Raw genomic sequence first — 16,501 nt, forward strand, 5'->3', positions numbered from 1 at the left:
GGCAGTCTGGCAAGCTGTGTTGTGACATGAAATTGTCTTCCAAGAAGATCAGAACTCAGCCCCCCACATGTAGATTTGGGAGAAATCCACAAAGCAGTTTGAAGATTTTTTTGGCTTTGGAAACCCACTGTGAGTTTTTCAGCTGCCTCCTGTGGATAGCTACAAGGCAGCAGAACTGCTGTAAGGCAAAGCAATGTAGGAAGCAGGTCAGCCCAGCTGTTTTCTGAATAAACTGTTAAAAATAAAAATCACCTCCAGCAAGCCCTACTCTATATTGCTGTTACCACCTGACAGAAGCTAGGGCACTCTTGTTCTGCCAGCAGCATATCCTTCTCATTGAAGTTCTCAGTGGAAAAACAATCCCTGCTTTGGCTTTGCCCCACTCCTGGAGTAAGTGGGATTAAACTAGGGTTAACCTCTTCTCAGCATGGGAACAGGGTGTGCATTATAGAGCTTTTCAAGGATGGAAAGGGAAAGTGAAAAACAGAGGAAGTCAATGTTTTGTGGTAAATCTATCCCAACATTTAAACAAGTTAAACTCAGCTTGCTCTGTGGATATTACACCAGTATTCACACTGGGATTGCTCCTTGGATTTAGTGATTCTCCTTTCAGATACTTCCCTGGCTTGCCCTACCTGAAGTATTCTTGCCATTTCTCTAGGGCAAGCAACAGCCACTATCTTGCACTGTCATGCACACTAATAAGGGCAAGTTTTAAAGACAGAGTTTTGCCCCTAACAGTGGCTGACATCCTATGTCTTCTTGAGTAGCACCTTACACTGAAAGCTGCTCCAAGCTGCTTCACATGAAGCAGAATATAATCATCCTCAACAAGTCCTGCTCTTGGAAACCAGGGTCCTGAGTAGTGCTTGAGAGCCATGGTGTGAGAGCCATGCAGTGAGCTCCATAAATGCTGATGGCAAAGCCCTTAAAGCCCTTGTTCTCAGCAAAATGGTGCCCTGCACTTACTTTCAGTCCAGTTTAACAAGTCATTGCTTATCTCTGCATTTATCATAAGGAAGCCTTGTTCTCACCCCCAGTTTTTATAAAGATAGGGAGTGAAATTCTAAGTAGTTTTTTTTTTCAACCTGACAAAACTGGCTGAAGAGTGACATTATGTGCTTTCTGAAAAGCCATACACCAATACCACTCCAAGTCATGGTATAATGGATAGCAGGAACAGTGATCTATTATGTCTTAAGAAAGCAGAAAACATATTGCCATTGTCTATGGTATTAAATTGTACTTGTATGCTATCTCTAAGGGCAGGACAATGCCAAATCTTCCTACAAGAATTCATTTCTACAAATACTCCTTTATTCAAGCTGGGCCGTTCCTGTTTTGTTCTGTGGAATGAAAGGAGGCATAAGGTTGGGCTGCAGATTGAAAGTTGATCTCCTAAAGAAAAGAGCAGTTTCAAATAATCCATTAGAAAAGAAGAGCCTCCAAGGCAAATTTACATTCAGACCAGCTTTGATCACTGTTTCAGCCAGTGTGAAGTGTACCTTCACATTAACCTTCACTCCATAACATAATCCTACCCATGACCTTCACTTGTCAGCTCTTTGAAAACAGAGAGAAGTAATAACTATTGAAAATAATAGCAGGCTTCAGCCAAAGAACAGCAGGTTAGGAATCCATCTTAGATGTCTGTAGGCATTCCTTTGTCTCAGAGGAGCAGGAGAATTTCCACTGACCAAAGGTGCCACTGTCTGCAAACTAATATCCACAGACTTGTTGCTCTCTTTGTTTCTGAGTTAAGATGTGCTTGATACTACCACCTGTTGTGTCTGACACTACCTGAGGCCTTTCATTTACACCACCTTGTGCTGGCTCACTTATGCAGGACAGGAAACCCAGAGCAGAGCCAGGGAGAGGGGGCTCCTTGGCATCAGAGCATTCCCAGCAGTTCAGAAGCCTTAGGAAGAGCATATGCATCTAAGCATCATCTGAAGTCAAGGCAGCTCAGCAGCACCATTGCTACTCCAGGTTTGGAAAGGCCTGGAAAGGGCCCAGCATTAGCAAGGTTAATGCAGCTGGATCAAGGGAAGCATAGCATACCTTGTCACGAATTAATTTGGACAACATTCTGGTATCAATCCCATACAGTGCAGGCACCTGAAGAAAACCCAAGGATAAATTAGAGAACAAGCAGTTTTAAAAATGGAAAGAAAACAGCAGCCAGATCACTTTTATGAGAACATGTCACAGAATCATAGAATGGTTTGGCAGACACCTTAAAGCTCATCTTGTTCCAACCCCCTGCCATGGACAGGGACACCTTCCACTAGAGCAGGCTGCTCAGAGCCCCATCCTTGTGTCTTGTCTCAGGCTCTCTGCAGTAGTCTTAGGAAGGCTTCCTCACTGCAGTTCTTCACTTCTCCTCCTTATTCCACTCATAAATAGCTGAGTGGGTCAAATCTAGTTCCTGCTCTAAAAAGCACAAAATAAAGAGCTCACCTTGCCATCCAGGTCAGTCCTTATTGTGTTGTTACATTTAGATTGCTCACCTGTTCTTCTTGCAACCACTCTCCCAAGCTCCTAGTAGCCTGCCAGTGGCTGTACTCATTGCTGTAATCCAGCACCAGTAAACCTGAAACCTGCAGAGAGAAGAAACATCATTTTGCACTGTAGGATCACATTTGTACTTATCCAATACCTTCAGTTTTCACTATTCATTCACCATAAACCACATCATGGACAGACTTCAGGCTACTTCATGACTGTACCTGGGCACTTTGACCAGGAACTCCATATAACAATAATGTGGCTTGGTAACCAAAGCTGAAATTGCACTAAGCTGGCAAAACACTTCTTGTCAAAAGAAAGAAAATGGAAATTTATGACAAGACAAAATGTTTTGATTATTTTTTTTAAATAAGAAAATTTTTCACTTTTTAGTAACATTTAATTTCAAAAGTCAGCTCCATTTTTCAACAGAGTTAGTGTTATAAAACAGTCATTTCACCTCAGGACAGATACTTCCAGAAGGCATGTGGTTTAGTACAGAAATCAAAATGGAATATTTTTTGCCACCATTCCTCCAGAGAACAATATCCAGAAGAAAAAAAGAAAGATTAAGTATCACTGATTCCTTCTATGAGGGAGACAGTAAACTCTTACACACTCAGGTTGCTGGACACAACCCTTTGATCAACCACCATTACCTTGATCCCATCAGACTCCAGAAACCTCCTGAGGCCCATTTCATCCAAAGCAGCCGTGTCAGGCACTCCAGCATTGCCAACTATGGGGTTAGCCAGGGTAAGAATCTGCCCTTTGTAGCTGGGATCTGTCAAGGCTTCGGTGTACCTAGGTGAAGAAACAGTAGAAATACATTGGTCTGGAGTCAAAAGGAAAACAAAAGACCAGTGAAAACAAGACAGGTCTGAATTCCCATATGACAAAAAGACAGAAATGGTATTCATGTGAAGATATTCTCAGAAAAAAAGCAAACACATCTGTGAAAACGCCCTGACTTTGCCATTTGTGGTTAAACATTTGACATGGAGAACAAGGAAATACTTTGGCTTCTCATGTATTATTTAAGAAAAGCACAGAAGCTATCAACAAACTCAGAGTCCTTTGACTTAACATGAGAAACAAGTGCAGAGAGGGCAGGGAGATCTCAGCCCTGCACAGTGTACCACTGGACCCTGGGATAGCAGCTTGGCCTGGCCTGTCCCTGGGCACACCTGCAGTGCTTTGCCCTTGCTGCACCCTGTGCTGTAAGAGCTTTCCCTTCTCATTGGCATCAGAAGGCTCCAGCTGAAAAGCCAGCACACAACAGAGCTGTCTGCCCAGGCTTTGTCCCTTCCACACACAGGAGCTTGCACGTTTTGGGATGTTCAGGGCTGTAACTGCTCTTTTATGGGGGAGGACACAGACAAGGCCTTGGGATTCCTCATCACTTCTGAGTCCTTCTCTCCCACCTGCTCTGTCAGCAAACCCTGCCATGGTCCCACATCCGTAGTTTCTCCCAGCAGAGGCCTGGCCTCTCTTCTAGGTAATCTCCATGTTCCCACCCCCAGAACACCACTCATTTCACCTGACAAGGGCTGGGGAGCTGGTTTGTGTATCCCTGAAGAAGGACACTTGAAGACAGTGCTTTGGGATTGAGCATTCCAGCCCTGACCACAAGGTCCCAGACCATGTCCTATCATTAGCCCAGGCAGAAGCCTGGCAGTTTGTTAAGCACCTGCCCTTCTCAGCAAGGACAGATCTGAAAACACATTGGAACACTCTCCTGCAGCAGAGGACCTAGGATTCCACCAAGTATCATCTCTGGGTCTACTAGATCCAGTCTCACTTTCAACCACATATAGGGTAAATATGGCCTATATGCTCCTATTCTTCAGCTTCAAATTAACAGACAGTCCTTCACTTTCTCCCTTATACTGTGGTATACTGATGCAAATATCCCTTAAACAATTACTATCTTTCAACCCAAAACCAGCTGCAATTTAGCAAGAGATGAAGTTACCCCCACAAATACTGAGCCAAATGCATGAAGACACTTCAGGATGAATGTGCCCTACACAAAATATAATTTACTATTGTCATTATTGTTAAAACAATACTCCAGCCATCTACCAGATATCAGCAAGTCACAAGAGACATTTTTATGGAACAGCAGACTTCCTGCCAGAAGATTAATTGTCAAACATTGGGAAACTCTTCACAAAAGCAGGACTGGTTGCCTGCAGATATAGACAACGCAGCACACCAGCCAGCTCTGAGAAATGACAGGTCAAACAAACAATGGTCAGGAAATATTTTCAGGTAAGCCTCTCCTGATGTTCAAATCTGTATTTGCTGCTGCAGGTAACCAACCACACAAAGCACAGTGTGATTCCAAAACTGCAATAGGTACCAGGCACAGGGCACGTGTGTGCTTGGCATTGTTCTCTCCTTCTGAGCTAATTGGTTATGCATCCAAAAGACTCCTCATTACTGACAAAGCTAATGTAATTAACCTTTGCATGTGATTTTCAATTAGCAAACAAGGACAGAGCCATTGGGTCTGGGTGGGGTGTGCAGGCAGAGCTTGGACAATGCCCTTTGAGTAGGAACCGTGTCATGTGGAGCACAGAGGAGCAGATGGGAACACCAGCTCCAAGCGTGCTGCAACGTCTAATCCTTGCTGTGCCCGCCCAGAGGTCTGCCTGATTTCAGCAGACTCCCATCAACCCCTTCTCTCACTAGAATATCATAGGAAACACACACATTTTTTGAGGTAAACACCTTTATGGGGCCATTTAAAGATGTAACATTTTATGGGTTGTAACTCTTCTTTCTTAATTGGAAAACTCCTCCTTTTGTTCCTATACCTAACAGATGGCTGCAACAGTAGGTTTCTTTTTTTTCAGCAAATGCTTCTGAAAATTCTTCCTCATGTTCTTCTATCAAAATTTCAACATTTCACCCCCAAAAGGGTGTTCTCAGCCTTCTATATCCAGAGTAATATGTCAACATGTCAACATTTCAGCAAGCTTCAGCTACCTCAAGCCTGAGAGCTGTATGCACTCAAAGTGCTTTGCCTCCCATCTCTGTAACATGAATCAGAATGTGGGAGTCCTGGTGAGGAGACACAGTGCAGAGCAGCCTATTAATCACCCCAGGACAGAGCCCACCCTGCACCTGGAAACACCCACTTCTCAGAAAGCAGGTCTGAGGATTATCAGCACCCCTGCACTAACCTCTTGCTCCCTATCGTGACAAACTGCTGCATGCCCCAGCAGCCTGGACATCTTCACCCCGGCACAGCCTCTTCCTGCTCCTCTGGATACACAGATCTTGATCTCTGTGATCAGGAGGTACAGCTACAGGGGTCCTTTCAATGGAGAGCAACCCCAGGACCGGTAGGAAATCTGCCACTTTTATGTTCTGCAACAATGCTGCAAACTCTTGTCTTCCATTTCTCTGAATTGTTCAGGATCATGTTCTGTACAGAGGGCTCTGAAGATACCACCTTACATTTGGAATGTTTTCTCCATGCCCATATGCTCCCCAGCACAGAAGAGATCTCTGTCACAGCATCCTCTCCAAATGATTAGACAATGAACAAACACAACTTCTACTGCCACAGTAACATGTGGAGAGGAAATTAATCCTTCGGGTCCTCCTTGACTTTTGTGATGTGCCAAGATTTATGGCCCATAATCTATCAATGTGAAAAGAATTCTGGTGCCTTCCATCATCCTGATCTATATTAAACAGTGGCTTGTTGGCAGGTATATTAACACAGGCAGTAATTAGTGCTGTCAAAATGCTTAAATAATTGTCTCCTAATGCAAAACTCTGCAAACTATTCCCCTCTGCAGCAATTTAACATTCTCACCAACGATACCATTTAAAATTCATCCTGTGAGTACTAAGATCTCCAAAGGAGAGCAGAGTTTGGGAAACACAATGCAGATGAGCAAAGACAGCTATGAACAGAAGAAATTCAAGCATCAACAACTTCAGAGATGTCTTATCTCCCCAAGGACCTGTCCCTGTCCTTACCAAAAGCCCCATTCCTCTGGCCAGATTTCCTCTGCTCAAGCAGTCCAACAAAAGCAGCATTTGGCTTCTACCACTCAAGAGGACAGAGAATCATGCTAGGTTAGGAATGAATCTGATCCTGCCCTTTAGGTGGAAAGGGCACAGAATGCAAAAGCATCCTTACCTGTGGTATGAGCCAACAAATTAATAAGAGATGGGTCAGAAAGGTGACCAACCTGGGGTTCAAAAATTTTGCACTTGGAAGCCAAGTTCCATTACCAAGAGGGCTGCAGCTGCTTCAAACCTCCATAGTTGATCTGGGCACTGGAGGAAGAACAGACAGCTTCTCTGCTCTGACTCAGCAATTCAGTAGGAAGTGATCCTATGTCTTTCATTATCATCATTACATTAGTCTTTAAAGGTGCTTATCACCACAAATGCTTTGGCACAAGAGGTCTGTCTGAGACACCTTCATTAATTCTCTCCATATAGATATATATATATATCTCTGGACTATAATGTAGCCTTGTGTAGGAAACTACCTGTTTGGATCAGGACCCTACCAGCTTGGAAAAAGCAGCTTTCACATTTCAACAAGCTTCCAGAGAAGTACTGATGCTTATATGTCACTTGCTGTTGCCTTACCCAGAAAGCCCTGTGTTGAACACGACTTCCCCTGCTGTGGAGGATGGATAGCCAAAAGAATAGCCCTTCATCTTCATCCCATCTTCCAGCACCAAGTTTGCTGTCTGCACCTAGAGAAAGGCACATGAAGAGACTCAAACACAGGAGGAAAGGCTTGGTATTTATACAGATAACACCTAGGGTATCTGCTTTGCATGCCTAACACTGTGAGTATTCCTGCCCTTCTACGTATTCCTGCCCTTCTCCCACTCCCAGCTGCCAAGACACCATCTCTTTTACTAGTCTGATGCCTTTTTTCTCTCTAACACTTAGGAAACTGTTATCCTAATGAGCTGGCAAATCTCACTGCAAGCAGAGCATGTGCTGCTGTTACTGTGGGATCACCCTTTCCTACCCCTTAGTTCATTTTTTCCACATATTACATCTTGCAATTTAGTAACATCATAACCCTGTAGGGAAAGGACCACTTGTCTCCTCAGTGTTTGCTCAAGGCCTGCTGCTGTCTCTCATCCAGCTCTGACCTTTGATAGGTGCTTAACTTCTGGTGCAACCATACAGCAATGCCACTGAAAATAAGTGTGTGTTTAGTTGAACTGGTGTCAGACAGGAAAAACCAAAATCCCAGTCTATTCTGCTGTAGGACACTAGACCAGAGGAACTCATGGATCAGATGGATGCTCATGGTCTCAGTTACCTCAGGGATAGGCAAAAATTGTCCTGGAAGAAGCAGCTATGAAACAAGCAGCCTAGAGGAAACCACACCTCTTCCAGAGAGTGTTTAGCAGAGCTGAGTCCCACACTAACTGTGGGATCCCTTACAGGCTTCATCACCATTTTACAGCCAAGGCAAGTGGGACAGAGTGAGTTTTACAGAAATCCTTATGAGATTCGTTGTCACAACTGGATCTTTGCACATACCAGACTAAATGCACCACCCTCTTTGGCCCCACTTGGAAGCTAAACCTTTCTTACTCTGTCCAGGCACTGGATGGGAAACCACCAGAAAACTCCACCTTCTAATAAATAAATAATGACTACATGTACAGCAGATAGGACAGAATGAGTTGGGAGATTTCCTCTGACAGCAGGATCACTGGTGACATGCAGAGGAAGAGTAATCAAAGCTGTAATCAGATTTGCCAATGAATTCCTGGACTTAAAATAATTTGGATTATGAACTTTCAGAACCCTAAAAACCTCCACTTCTGGAAGGCAAGCACAGCTGTCTCCTAGGCGCAGGCAGAATGACCACCAGTGCAAAAATCCCAGTGGGCTGTGCCACAGGAAATGTGCCAAGCGTGTCCACAGGAAGCAGCTCTCACTGTGATTTAGCTTCATATTGGTTTCTTTTACAGAACTATTCCTCTTACTGGGATTTTTAAAAGAAAAATCAAGATCAATTTGCTGCAGAAAGGAGCTGGAGAGCTACTTTCCATTAGCTGTAAATCAGATGAACAATCACAGCAAGGAGAAATTTCATTCTCAGTATTGAACATTTTGTAACCATCATGACAAACATTCATTTAGAGCCCCTCTGCAGTTACAAATACCACACAGATCAATTACTAATGTACTGCAAAATACACTAAAAAACAAACTGCACTGCCAAGTAATTGAATTCTGTGCATCTGGGATGCTTTTAGCCTTGCCATTTTTTCCTCATTAATGTCAAACACCCAGTCATTCTGCAAAGATTTAGCCATAAGTTTTGGAACCATCCCACACCATTGGGCAGTTTAGTCAGCAACACCTCTTCCCTACCCAGTTATGAACAGAATCTTTGTGGCTAAATCCCCTAGGTTTAGACCAAATTAAAATGACAGGTTGGTGGGCTCCCTAACCTCCCTGCACTGCAGAGGAGTGCCAGACACTCAAAGCACTGCACAGCAGAGTGGTGTGGGTACCTCACACTTGGCTGTGGACAGCACCTCTGCCTTTTCAGAAGTCTGCTGAGAGCCCAACCTTCTCTGCCCACATGGAACACTGACTCTCAGATACAGTTTCTCCCAATGTTGGTGTTAAAGGCTGGAATCCCTTCCCTGCCTGGCCACAGATTGGAGTCCACACAAACAGCAGCTCCACTTCAAGCATGTCCCCCACTGGGCACATGCTGGGGCAGTTTCCTGAATTGTGGTCTTTGCTGCCATCAACCCTGGCAGAATCCTTCAGGAAACAAAGTCCACAATGGTGGAATGACCACAAAATTTAGGATTCCCCCAAGTGCCAAGCCCAGAGAAATCACTGTGAGCTTCAGAGCCTCACCCTCACTATTGTACTTGACAGGGATCTGCATGACCTTCCTCCCACCACAGCCCACCTCCTTGCTATACCAGACAGCACAGAAATCATTTCTGTTGAACAGAAACCCTTATTATACTATTAGAACCCCTACACAGTGTTCAAGTAATACAGAAAAATGTCCCTGAGCAACCATAACCTGCCTGCAAGTTCAGCTATAGCAGGGGATAGATGTTCAAATGCTTCCATCCCTTCCTTGATTTATTATTCTTAATTAAGTGATTGGTTCATTGAGCATTCTCAAAGCAATTATTCTTGCTCACATTTCCAGTGGAGGTGTTACCATATCCCTAAGCTGCCAGCCTACCTTGTTTTTTCAGTTTTGTTTTTAAGGTGAAAAGTGATTTACAGGCTGTAGTGAAGGCCTGTAGTTGGCTCAATCAGGGATCAGTTGGGAAAAATACTTAAAAAAAAAAAAAACAAGCAAGAAATAAACAATCCCCCAGCACTTCCATCAGGTCCTTTTGTCTTCACCCTTCTCAAAAAGCATCCCCACATAGCCTGAGATAAATCTCTGTTGTAATCTCAACTAAATTGTTTCTGCCACACACCTCCAATGTAAGATATGTCATTTGCAATCTGATTTCTTCTTCTTCTTACACATCAGTAGCTTCACCTTTGGCAGAGGGCCCTGTGCTCTAGGGAGGCTGCAGTATTCTTCAAGAGCTTTGAGGATGAAGGTGGCGAACAGAAAGGGTCATGCTGTTGGGTTTGTGTTGATAGATTTTGTGTATTTTGTCAAGACAACTTGAAGAGTCAACTAATTCAGGTCCCACTAAGCACTTCACACATCAAGCAAAGAAAGCACTTAAGAAGTTAAAAGAAAAACAAACCAAAACCCAGTAAGAAACTAAGAAATCAGATGAAATTAGTTCCAGTCCTCCCCGTCTAAAAAGTGGATGATAAAGATCTGCAAAACCTCCAAAGATCTACAGCACAATTCCACACAGCACAACACTCTCTGCCACATTTCTTGGCTCACATCTGTCTATTCTGGTTACAGAACAGCTCACATATCAGAGGCAGAGAAGAATCCAAAAGCTCCAAGATTCCTTCTACAACAAAATGCAGGTGCAAGGACTGAGCTACATTTCACTCTCCAAAGACCAAATAGCCAGCAAGTTTTCTCTTTGATAGAAAAATCACACTGATTCTTACTGTTCTTGCGGCTGGAAATCTGTCTGGACATGGCTAACAGTCAAGACTTTCTTTGCCAAACCTGTGCAAAAATATTTGTATCTGTCTGATTTTGCTCTGGCACATTTGTTCCTGACTAACATTGAGAGAAGAAGACAGGGCAAGAAAAAGAATGAGTAAAGGTGAGTGTTTTGGGATACACCAAAGAAGCTTCACACTTAGGATATTTTCTGGGGAAAAGCACTGGCTTAATTCCTTTATCATCCAAGAAAACCCAAAGAAAAGAAACACAGGTACCATGGTAGTAAAGTCACAGGTCTTGAACTCTTCTCAAGGTTGTTCACAGCAATGCCACAAATATTTGTCCACCACAAAACTCAAAGGAGAAAAGTGAACCAAGCCAGATGAGGCACCTATCACAAGTTACTGAGGACCCATGGAAATGAGCACTCCTCCCCCCCACAACAGCAGTTCAAGTTCCCCCATTTTATGTCCCCCTCACCCCCAAGACAATGAGTGGGGTACCTTGTGACATCTTCAGCTTCCTCATCCATCTCTCTTCTCTCCTTGCAGTCACTGTCCCATTTCTTTCCACCTGCCTCAAATACATTTGGGGAGTCCTTTTGCAGTAATCTGAAATAGTTTCTAAAGCCAGCACTCTACAAAATTTTCCTCATCTTCCTCTCATTTCTGACTACATTTTTAGCTCATTCCTGGTGGTTTTTATAGCTCTCCCAAACCTCTCCTTACTGAGCCAGCTATACTGTTACAAGCCACCTATTTATTGCTCATACTACCTTTACATGCCCATTTAACTATATTGGCCTCAGAAGAGCTTTAAACAATAAGAGCTTCAACTCACAGTCTCTCTGCCTATTCCTGAATTTTAAACAAGCTTGATTAACCTGAAACCAGTGATGCTAAACATCCCTACTGAGAGCCCTGAGGAGTCTCTGGTCTGCTCTCTGCCCCTCTTTCACTCATGGATGCCCATCTCCTCTTTAGAATGGAAGGATGGGATGTAATAGGGAAATATGGATCTATAACTCTCCACATTTAACACTACTCATCTACAATGGTGAGTTTAACTGGACAGAATACAGACTTGGGAGAAGCATTATTAGGCATTCTTCTAAAACTACCACCTCTCACTCATGTTGTCTAATACTTAACTTCTATATAGGTTAGATGTTTTCATTGTATTTTGTTATGTTTCCTAAAATAGCCCAGTGAGAAAAAGCAATTAAAGGCAACTAAATGCTCATTTAAGCCTGCAATAATGGAAGAATAATACCTAACACTGCCATTAGTCCAAACACTGCATGGATCATAGAATGTCCTCAGTTGGAAAGGATCCACAAGGCTCATCAGGTTCATCCAACTCCTGTCCCTGCACAGGACAACCCCAAGAATCCCACCATGTGCCTGAGAGTATTGTTCAAACATTTCTTGAACTCTAGCATGCTTATGTTGTGTTTCAGTCTTTGCTCAATTTTCTCATAAATACCCATTATCTCTAATGCTGGTTGTACACCAAACCCAGCCATGGGTCACTGCTTGGTCACTTGCCTCACAGCTAGACTTAGCTTCCACACTTTGATGCAAAGAAACTGGCAACTCACATGTTGAAGGAAGGTGTATAAACAGGAACACTTCTTGCCTTATCCTGAATTCCTCCACAGAGGAATTTTTGTTTTAAAAGTATCATAGTATCATAGAATTATGGAAGGGACCTTGAAGATCACTGTTCCAATCCCCTGCCATGAGCAGGGACACCTTCCACTGGAAGGCTGCTCAGAGCCCTGTCCAACCTGGCCTTGAACACCTCCAGGGATGTGGCAGCCATAGTTTCTCTGGGCACCCTGTGCCAGTGCCTCACCACCTTCACAGAGAAGAATTTTTTGCTAATATCTAATCTAAACATTCTCTGTCAGTTTGAATCCATTCCCCCTTTGTCCTGTCAAGTAATGGGTCTGTTGCAAGGAGCTCAGAGAACTCCTGACAAATGAGTGGCTGTGGAACAGGTAAGAGAAACCCCAGTCCTCAGTGGACAGAAGTGATACTGAGCAGCCCTCCAGACCACCCTGTCAGGTAAAACAGAACCTGCACTCCAAGTCTCTCAATGCTCTTCCCTACCACTCTCTGAAACAGCACTCCTCCAGTTGCTAATTCTATTGCACTGTTCATTCAACACAACAACACCTGTGCAAAAGTGCCTTTCCAATGCAAAGTGCATGCTGACAGAACTCACATAACACTTCAGTGCTGCAGAACTCCCACAAGATTGTCCCATTTCACCCACTTACTCCAGCTCCTGGAAAGCTGGGGAAATCAACTGAGTGGTCCAGCCCCTGTAAATCAAGAGCTGATACACTGATGCATTCACAAGAGTTGTCTACCTCTCCAATTAATCTCACAGCCATTATAGTTTGTAATACATTGAAAATGGATTCTGTATGGATTCAATAGGATTAATTACATGCCTCAAGTGATACATGATTTTAAATATTCAGCCAATTCATTCTCATATGGACTGAAAGATCTGTTCTGTTAGCTATCAGTCCTGTAGAAGGGTGAGGTGTTTCTAAAGAAAATACCATAAAATAATTAACTGAAACCCTGAACTTCCACCTTTTGGTGTAATTTACCCTATAACTTCCATTCCAGACTAGACAAAAAGTATGTTTGCTTAGCTAATAAAACCATTTAGCCAAGCAACCCCCATGCTTAGGGTTCAGACAAACTTCCTCTGGTTCATGTCTGCAGGTAAGCCCTGTTATCTGCAGCAAGTTATCTCTGCATGCCAAACACATCTATTAAACAACAGTAGTTCAGTCACTGTTACCTTGATGCTCAACAGTCTGGTACCTGTCCTTGAGAAACTCCAGTGATCAGCAGACACATTGCAAAACTTAAATCTGCCTTTCAAAGTCTTCACCACTTTGCAAGCTGTCAAAATTCTTGTCATCTTGAAAGCTGCCGATGGGTAACTAAAGTTTAAAGAACAAAAGAGAAAACAAAAATCTGCTTGTATGTATTTCTTCAAGACTTGGTGCTGACAGTATACTCTTGTAGATCACAGGGGAAGAGGACAGAGGTAGAGCAGGCACGCTGAACTGACTGTACAGCACTGCCCTCCACCCTCCCATTTATTCTGCCATTAAAAGTCCCAGGTTCAGCCCCACCTCCTCCCACCCCTCCTTGCAACACTTCTCCTCAGACTGGTCTCTGGGCACTGTTGGGGGTTTGAACACAGGCCAGACACCATCTGGAAGACAGCAAAGCCTGAAAGAGAAATCACCCCATGAATACAAGAGCATCTAGTGGCAGGACAAGGGGGAGTGGGCTCAAACTGAAAGAGAGCAAGTTTGGATTAAATATTAGGAAGGGATTCTCCCCTGTAAGCGTGGCAATGCCCTGGCTCAGGTTGCCCAGAGAAGCTGTGGCTGCCCCATCCCTGGCAGGGTCCAAGGCCACATTGGACAGGGCTGGTGGAAGGTGTCCCTGCCTGTGGCAGGGGTGGAACTGGATGATCTTCAACATCCCCTTCCAACTCAAACCATTCTGTGATTCTGAGCTCTTGAACGTGGGGTCTGCACACTGGGTGGTGGGACAGCCTGTGTCTGCTACAAGCATACTTGTACTAGAGGATGTGAAGTAGGAAAAATTCCATGGAAATATGAAATTTTTATTCTATGTTTGGACAGCGTGCACTAGCACAGGACTAGACAGTGCTGTCTGTCCTCAAAACAATATAAAATAAATTTTTCACAACAAAAAATTAAATGGTTGCAAGAAAAAACCCATCTTTTGGTAACATTTCAATGGTCAGCACATGCAATAAGATTAAATGTTCCACATATTATTCCCTAACTACAGATCTTTGTGACTATAATATTTTGCCTAAAAAACTCTTCAAAAAGAAAAATACTCCTCATTAGCCAAAGATGAAAATGCCTCATTAAGAAAAAAGCTGGGGGAGAAGTATGCCCATTTATCATTCTTCAAGAACAGAAAAGAAGAGGCATCTTTTGAAACCCAGGTGATCAAAGTTTCAATATACACACAGATTTCTTGTGCAGCTGGACACATTCTGCTGTAAAGGATTTGGGTGACTTAATCAGTGGCAGCAATAGTCATGACTTCTGGTATGAGATTAGTCTAAATTGACACCAGTACCACATAAAAATATTTCCTGTGCAGCTCATTATATATTCACCAGGTTGAACAGTCATGACCATCATAAAAGACAGAGAGAAGAGAGGGCAATGGGTTTGGGTACCCTGCATGACATGAAAAGCTTTTTGGATATTTGAATGAGAAACACCTAGAAAAGGCCCAAATCCAGATGACTGAAGGAGGTAGACAGAGATAGAGTAGAAGACAGACTGGGTGTAGAGAAGCTCACTGCTTCAACTGCTTTACAGGTGTGCAGAGCTGGGAGAACCAAGCCAATAATATTTCCTGATTAACTTCACTGTGGTTTAGGACATCATAATTTTTCCTACAAGAAGATATCTGACAATAATCCTGATTCATTGAAGGAGCTTGAGAGACACAGGTTTTGCTTTTTGCAAACAAACAAAAACAAATAAATACAGAGCATTGGAAAATGTTTTTTTTTTTTAGCTCTTCCTCTATTTAGTTGGCTCTAGTCTGTAGTGATCCAGAAGCCAAAGCCATGCTTATAAGTTATTGGATTGCAAAAACCTATAGCTTGAACAAGAAAGGCCATCTTAATATGCAAACATGTGAGCTCACACATGCAGTTCAGGAGACAGGCTTCTTCCAAAGTCACATTTCACATTATGTTAGCTTTAAACTGCCATGAGTGCAATACACAGCATTTGGAAGGTTATTTGTTATGGCTATATGAATAGGAAATTCCACACTCCATTTTACTCTCTGCCACCATCAGGGAGTGACTTTGGGCCCTGGGATACATGTTTGAACCAGAATCAAACCATGCTGGCAGTTTTAGTTTAATTCCTAACTGCCCTCTTCCATCATGTGAGCTGCAGTGAGGCAGCACCATGAAGCTGATGGACCCACATAAAAACTCAGCCTTTCCTTGCTGCATGAGGCCATTCATGAGCACAGGACATAAGGAATGAGCAGAAAATGGACCATGCCTTTTAGCAGTGGCATTTTGCAGGTGCAAACAGCTGCACAACCACATACTGGCTGTGTTCAGTGTGTCAGGGATCTCCTGTACATGTACAGACCTAGAGTGGCAGCTGTATGTTAAGGGTTAATTGCTATATGGGTGAACCACAGGCAAAAAAATAGTTTCCTTTATCACCTACAGAGCAAGGATGCTCCACTGACTACTGCTTTATATTTGACCCTGCTGTCTTCCCTATTTTCATGCATGTTTTATTACCAAAATTGATTAAGTCCACCTCAGACTTTCAGAGGTTAGGAAGGTTATACCTCCAGTGTAAGAATCTTAAAGCTTCCCCCATGATGAAGGAATTTCCCTCTGCCAAAACCAGGAGACAACATCCAAGCTATTTGTCTCACTGCCAACATGCTAAACAAAGGTCACAAACTATTGACACCTTAAGCCCAGAAAACATATAATGTATTCCCTAAAGAAGCCTCAGCTCTGAAAAACCTGTAAACACACAACAAGCCTGTTGTGGCTTGGATAGATTTTAAGTATGCTCTTCGCTTAACATAAAGACCAGAAAAGGCAGATTCACTAAGAGATGGAATCAATAAGGAAAAAGAAACAAACCATAGAATGGAGGAAAAAGAGCAGAGACCCGTGGTTTTATGAAAATGCAACCACACTGCTAAGCTTAGAATTTGTCAGCCAATACATGACTTCCAACTGTAGCACCCCACAGAAAGAAAGTTTGGGCAGGGGTCTGGAGGAAGGATGTCTATCAGAGGATCCAGGAATGGCAGAAGATTGACTCAGACAAGAACA

General features: G+C 43.2%; 1 protein-coding gene across 1 annotated transcript in view; it reads right to left on the reverse strand.

The window, feature by feature from the left end:
* CPS1 (carbamoyl-phosphate synthase 1) overlaps positions 1-13,534 on the reverse strand; it is an 88,857-nt gene extending 75,323 nt beyond the window's left edge. Inside the window, exons 1-5 of the mRNA XM_033064073.1 lie at positions 13,412-13,534; positions 7,132-7,241; positions 3,168-3,312; positions 2,511-2,600; positions 2,062-2,118 (exon numbers count right to left, since the gene is read on the reverse strand). Coding sequence (XP_032919964.1) covers positions 2,062-2,118; positions 2,511-2,600; positions 3,168-3,312; positions 7,132-7,241; positions 13,412-13,534 — 525 coding nt within the window. The remainder of the gene's footprint in view (positions 1-2,061; positions 2,119-2,510; positions 2,601-3,167; positions 3,313-7,131; positions 7,242-13,411) is intronic.
* Positions 13,535-16,501: the final 2,967 nt, after the last annotated feature.

Source organism: Catharus ustulatus, chromosome 7, assembly GCF_009819885.2.
Source record: "Catharus ustulatus isolate bCatUst1 chromosome 7, bCatUst1.pri.v2, whole genome shotgun sequence".
Classification (NCBI taxonomy): domain Eukaryota; kingdom Metazoa; phylum Chordata; class Aves; order Passeriformes; family Turdidae; genus Catharus; species Catharus ustulatus.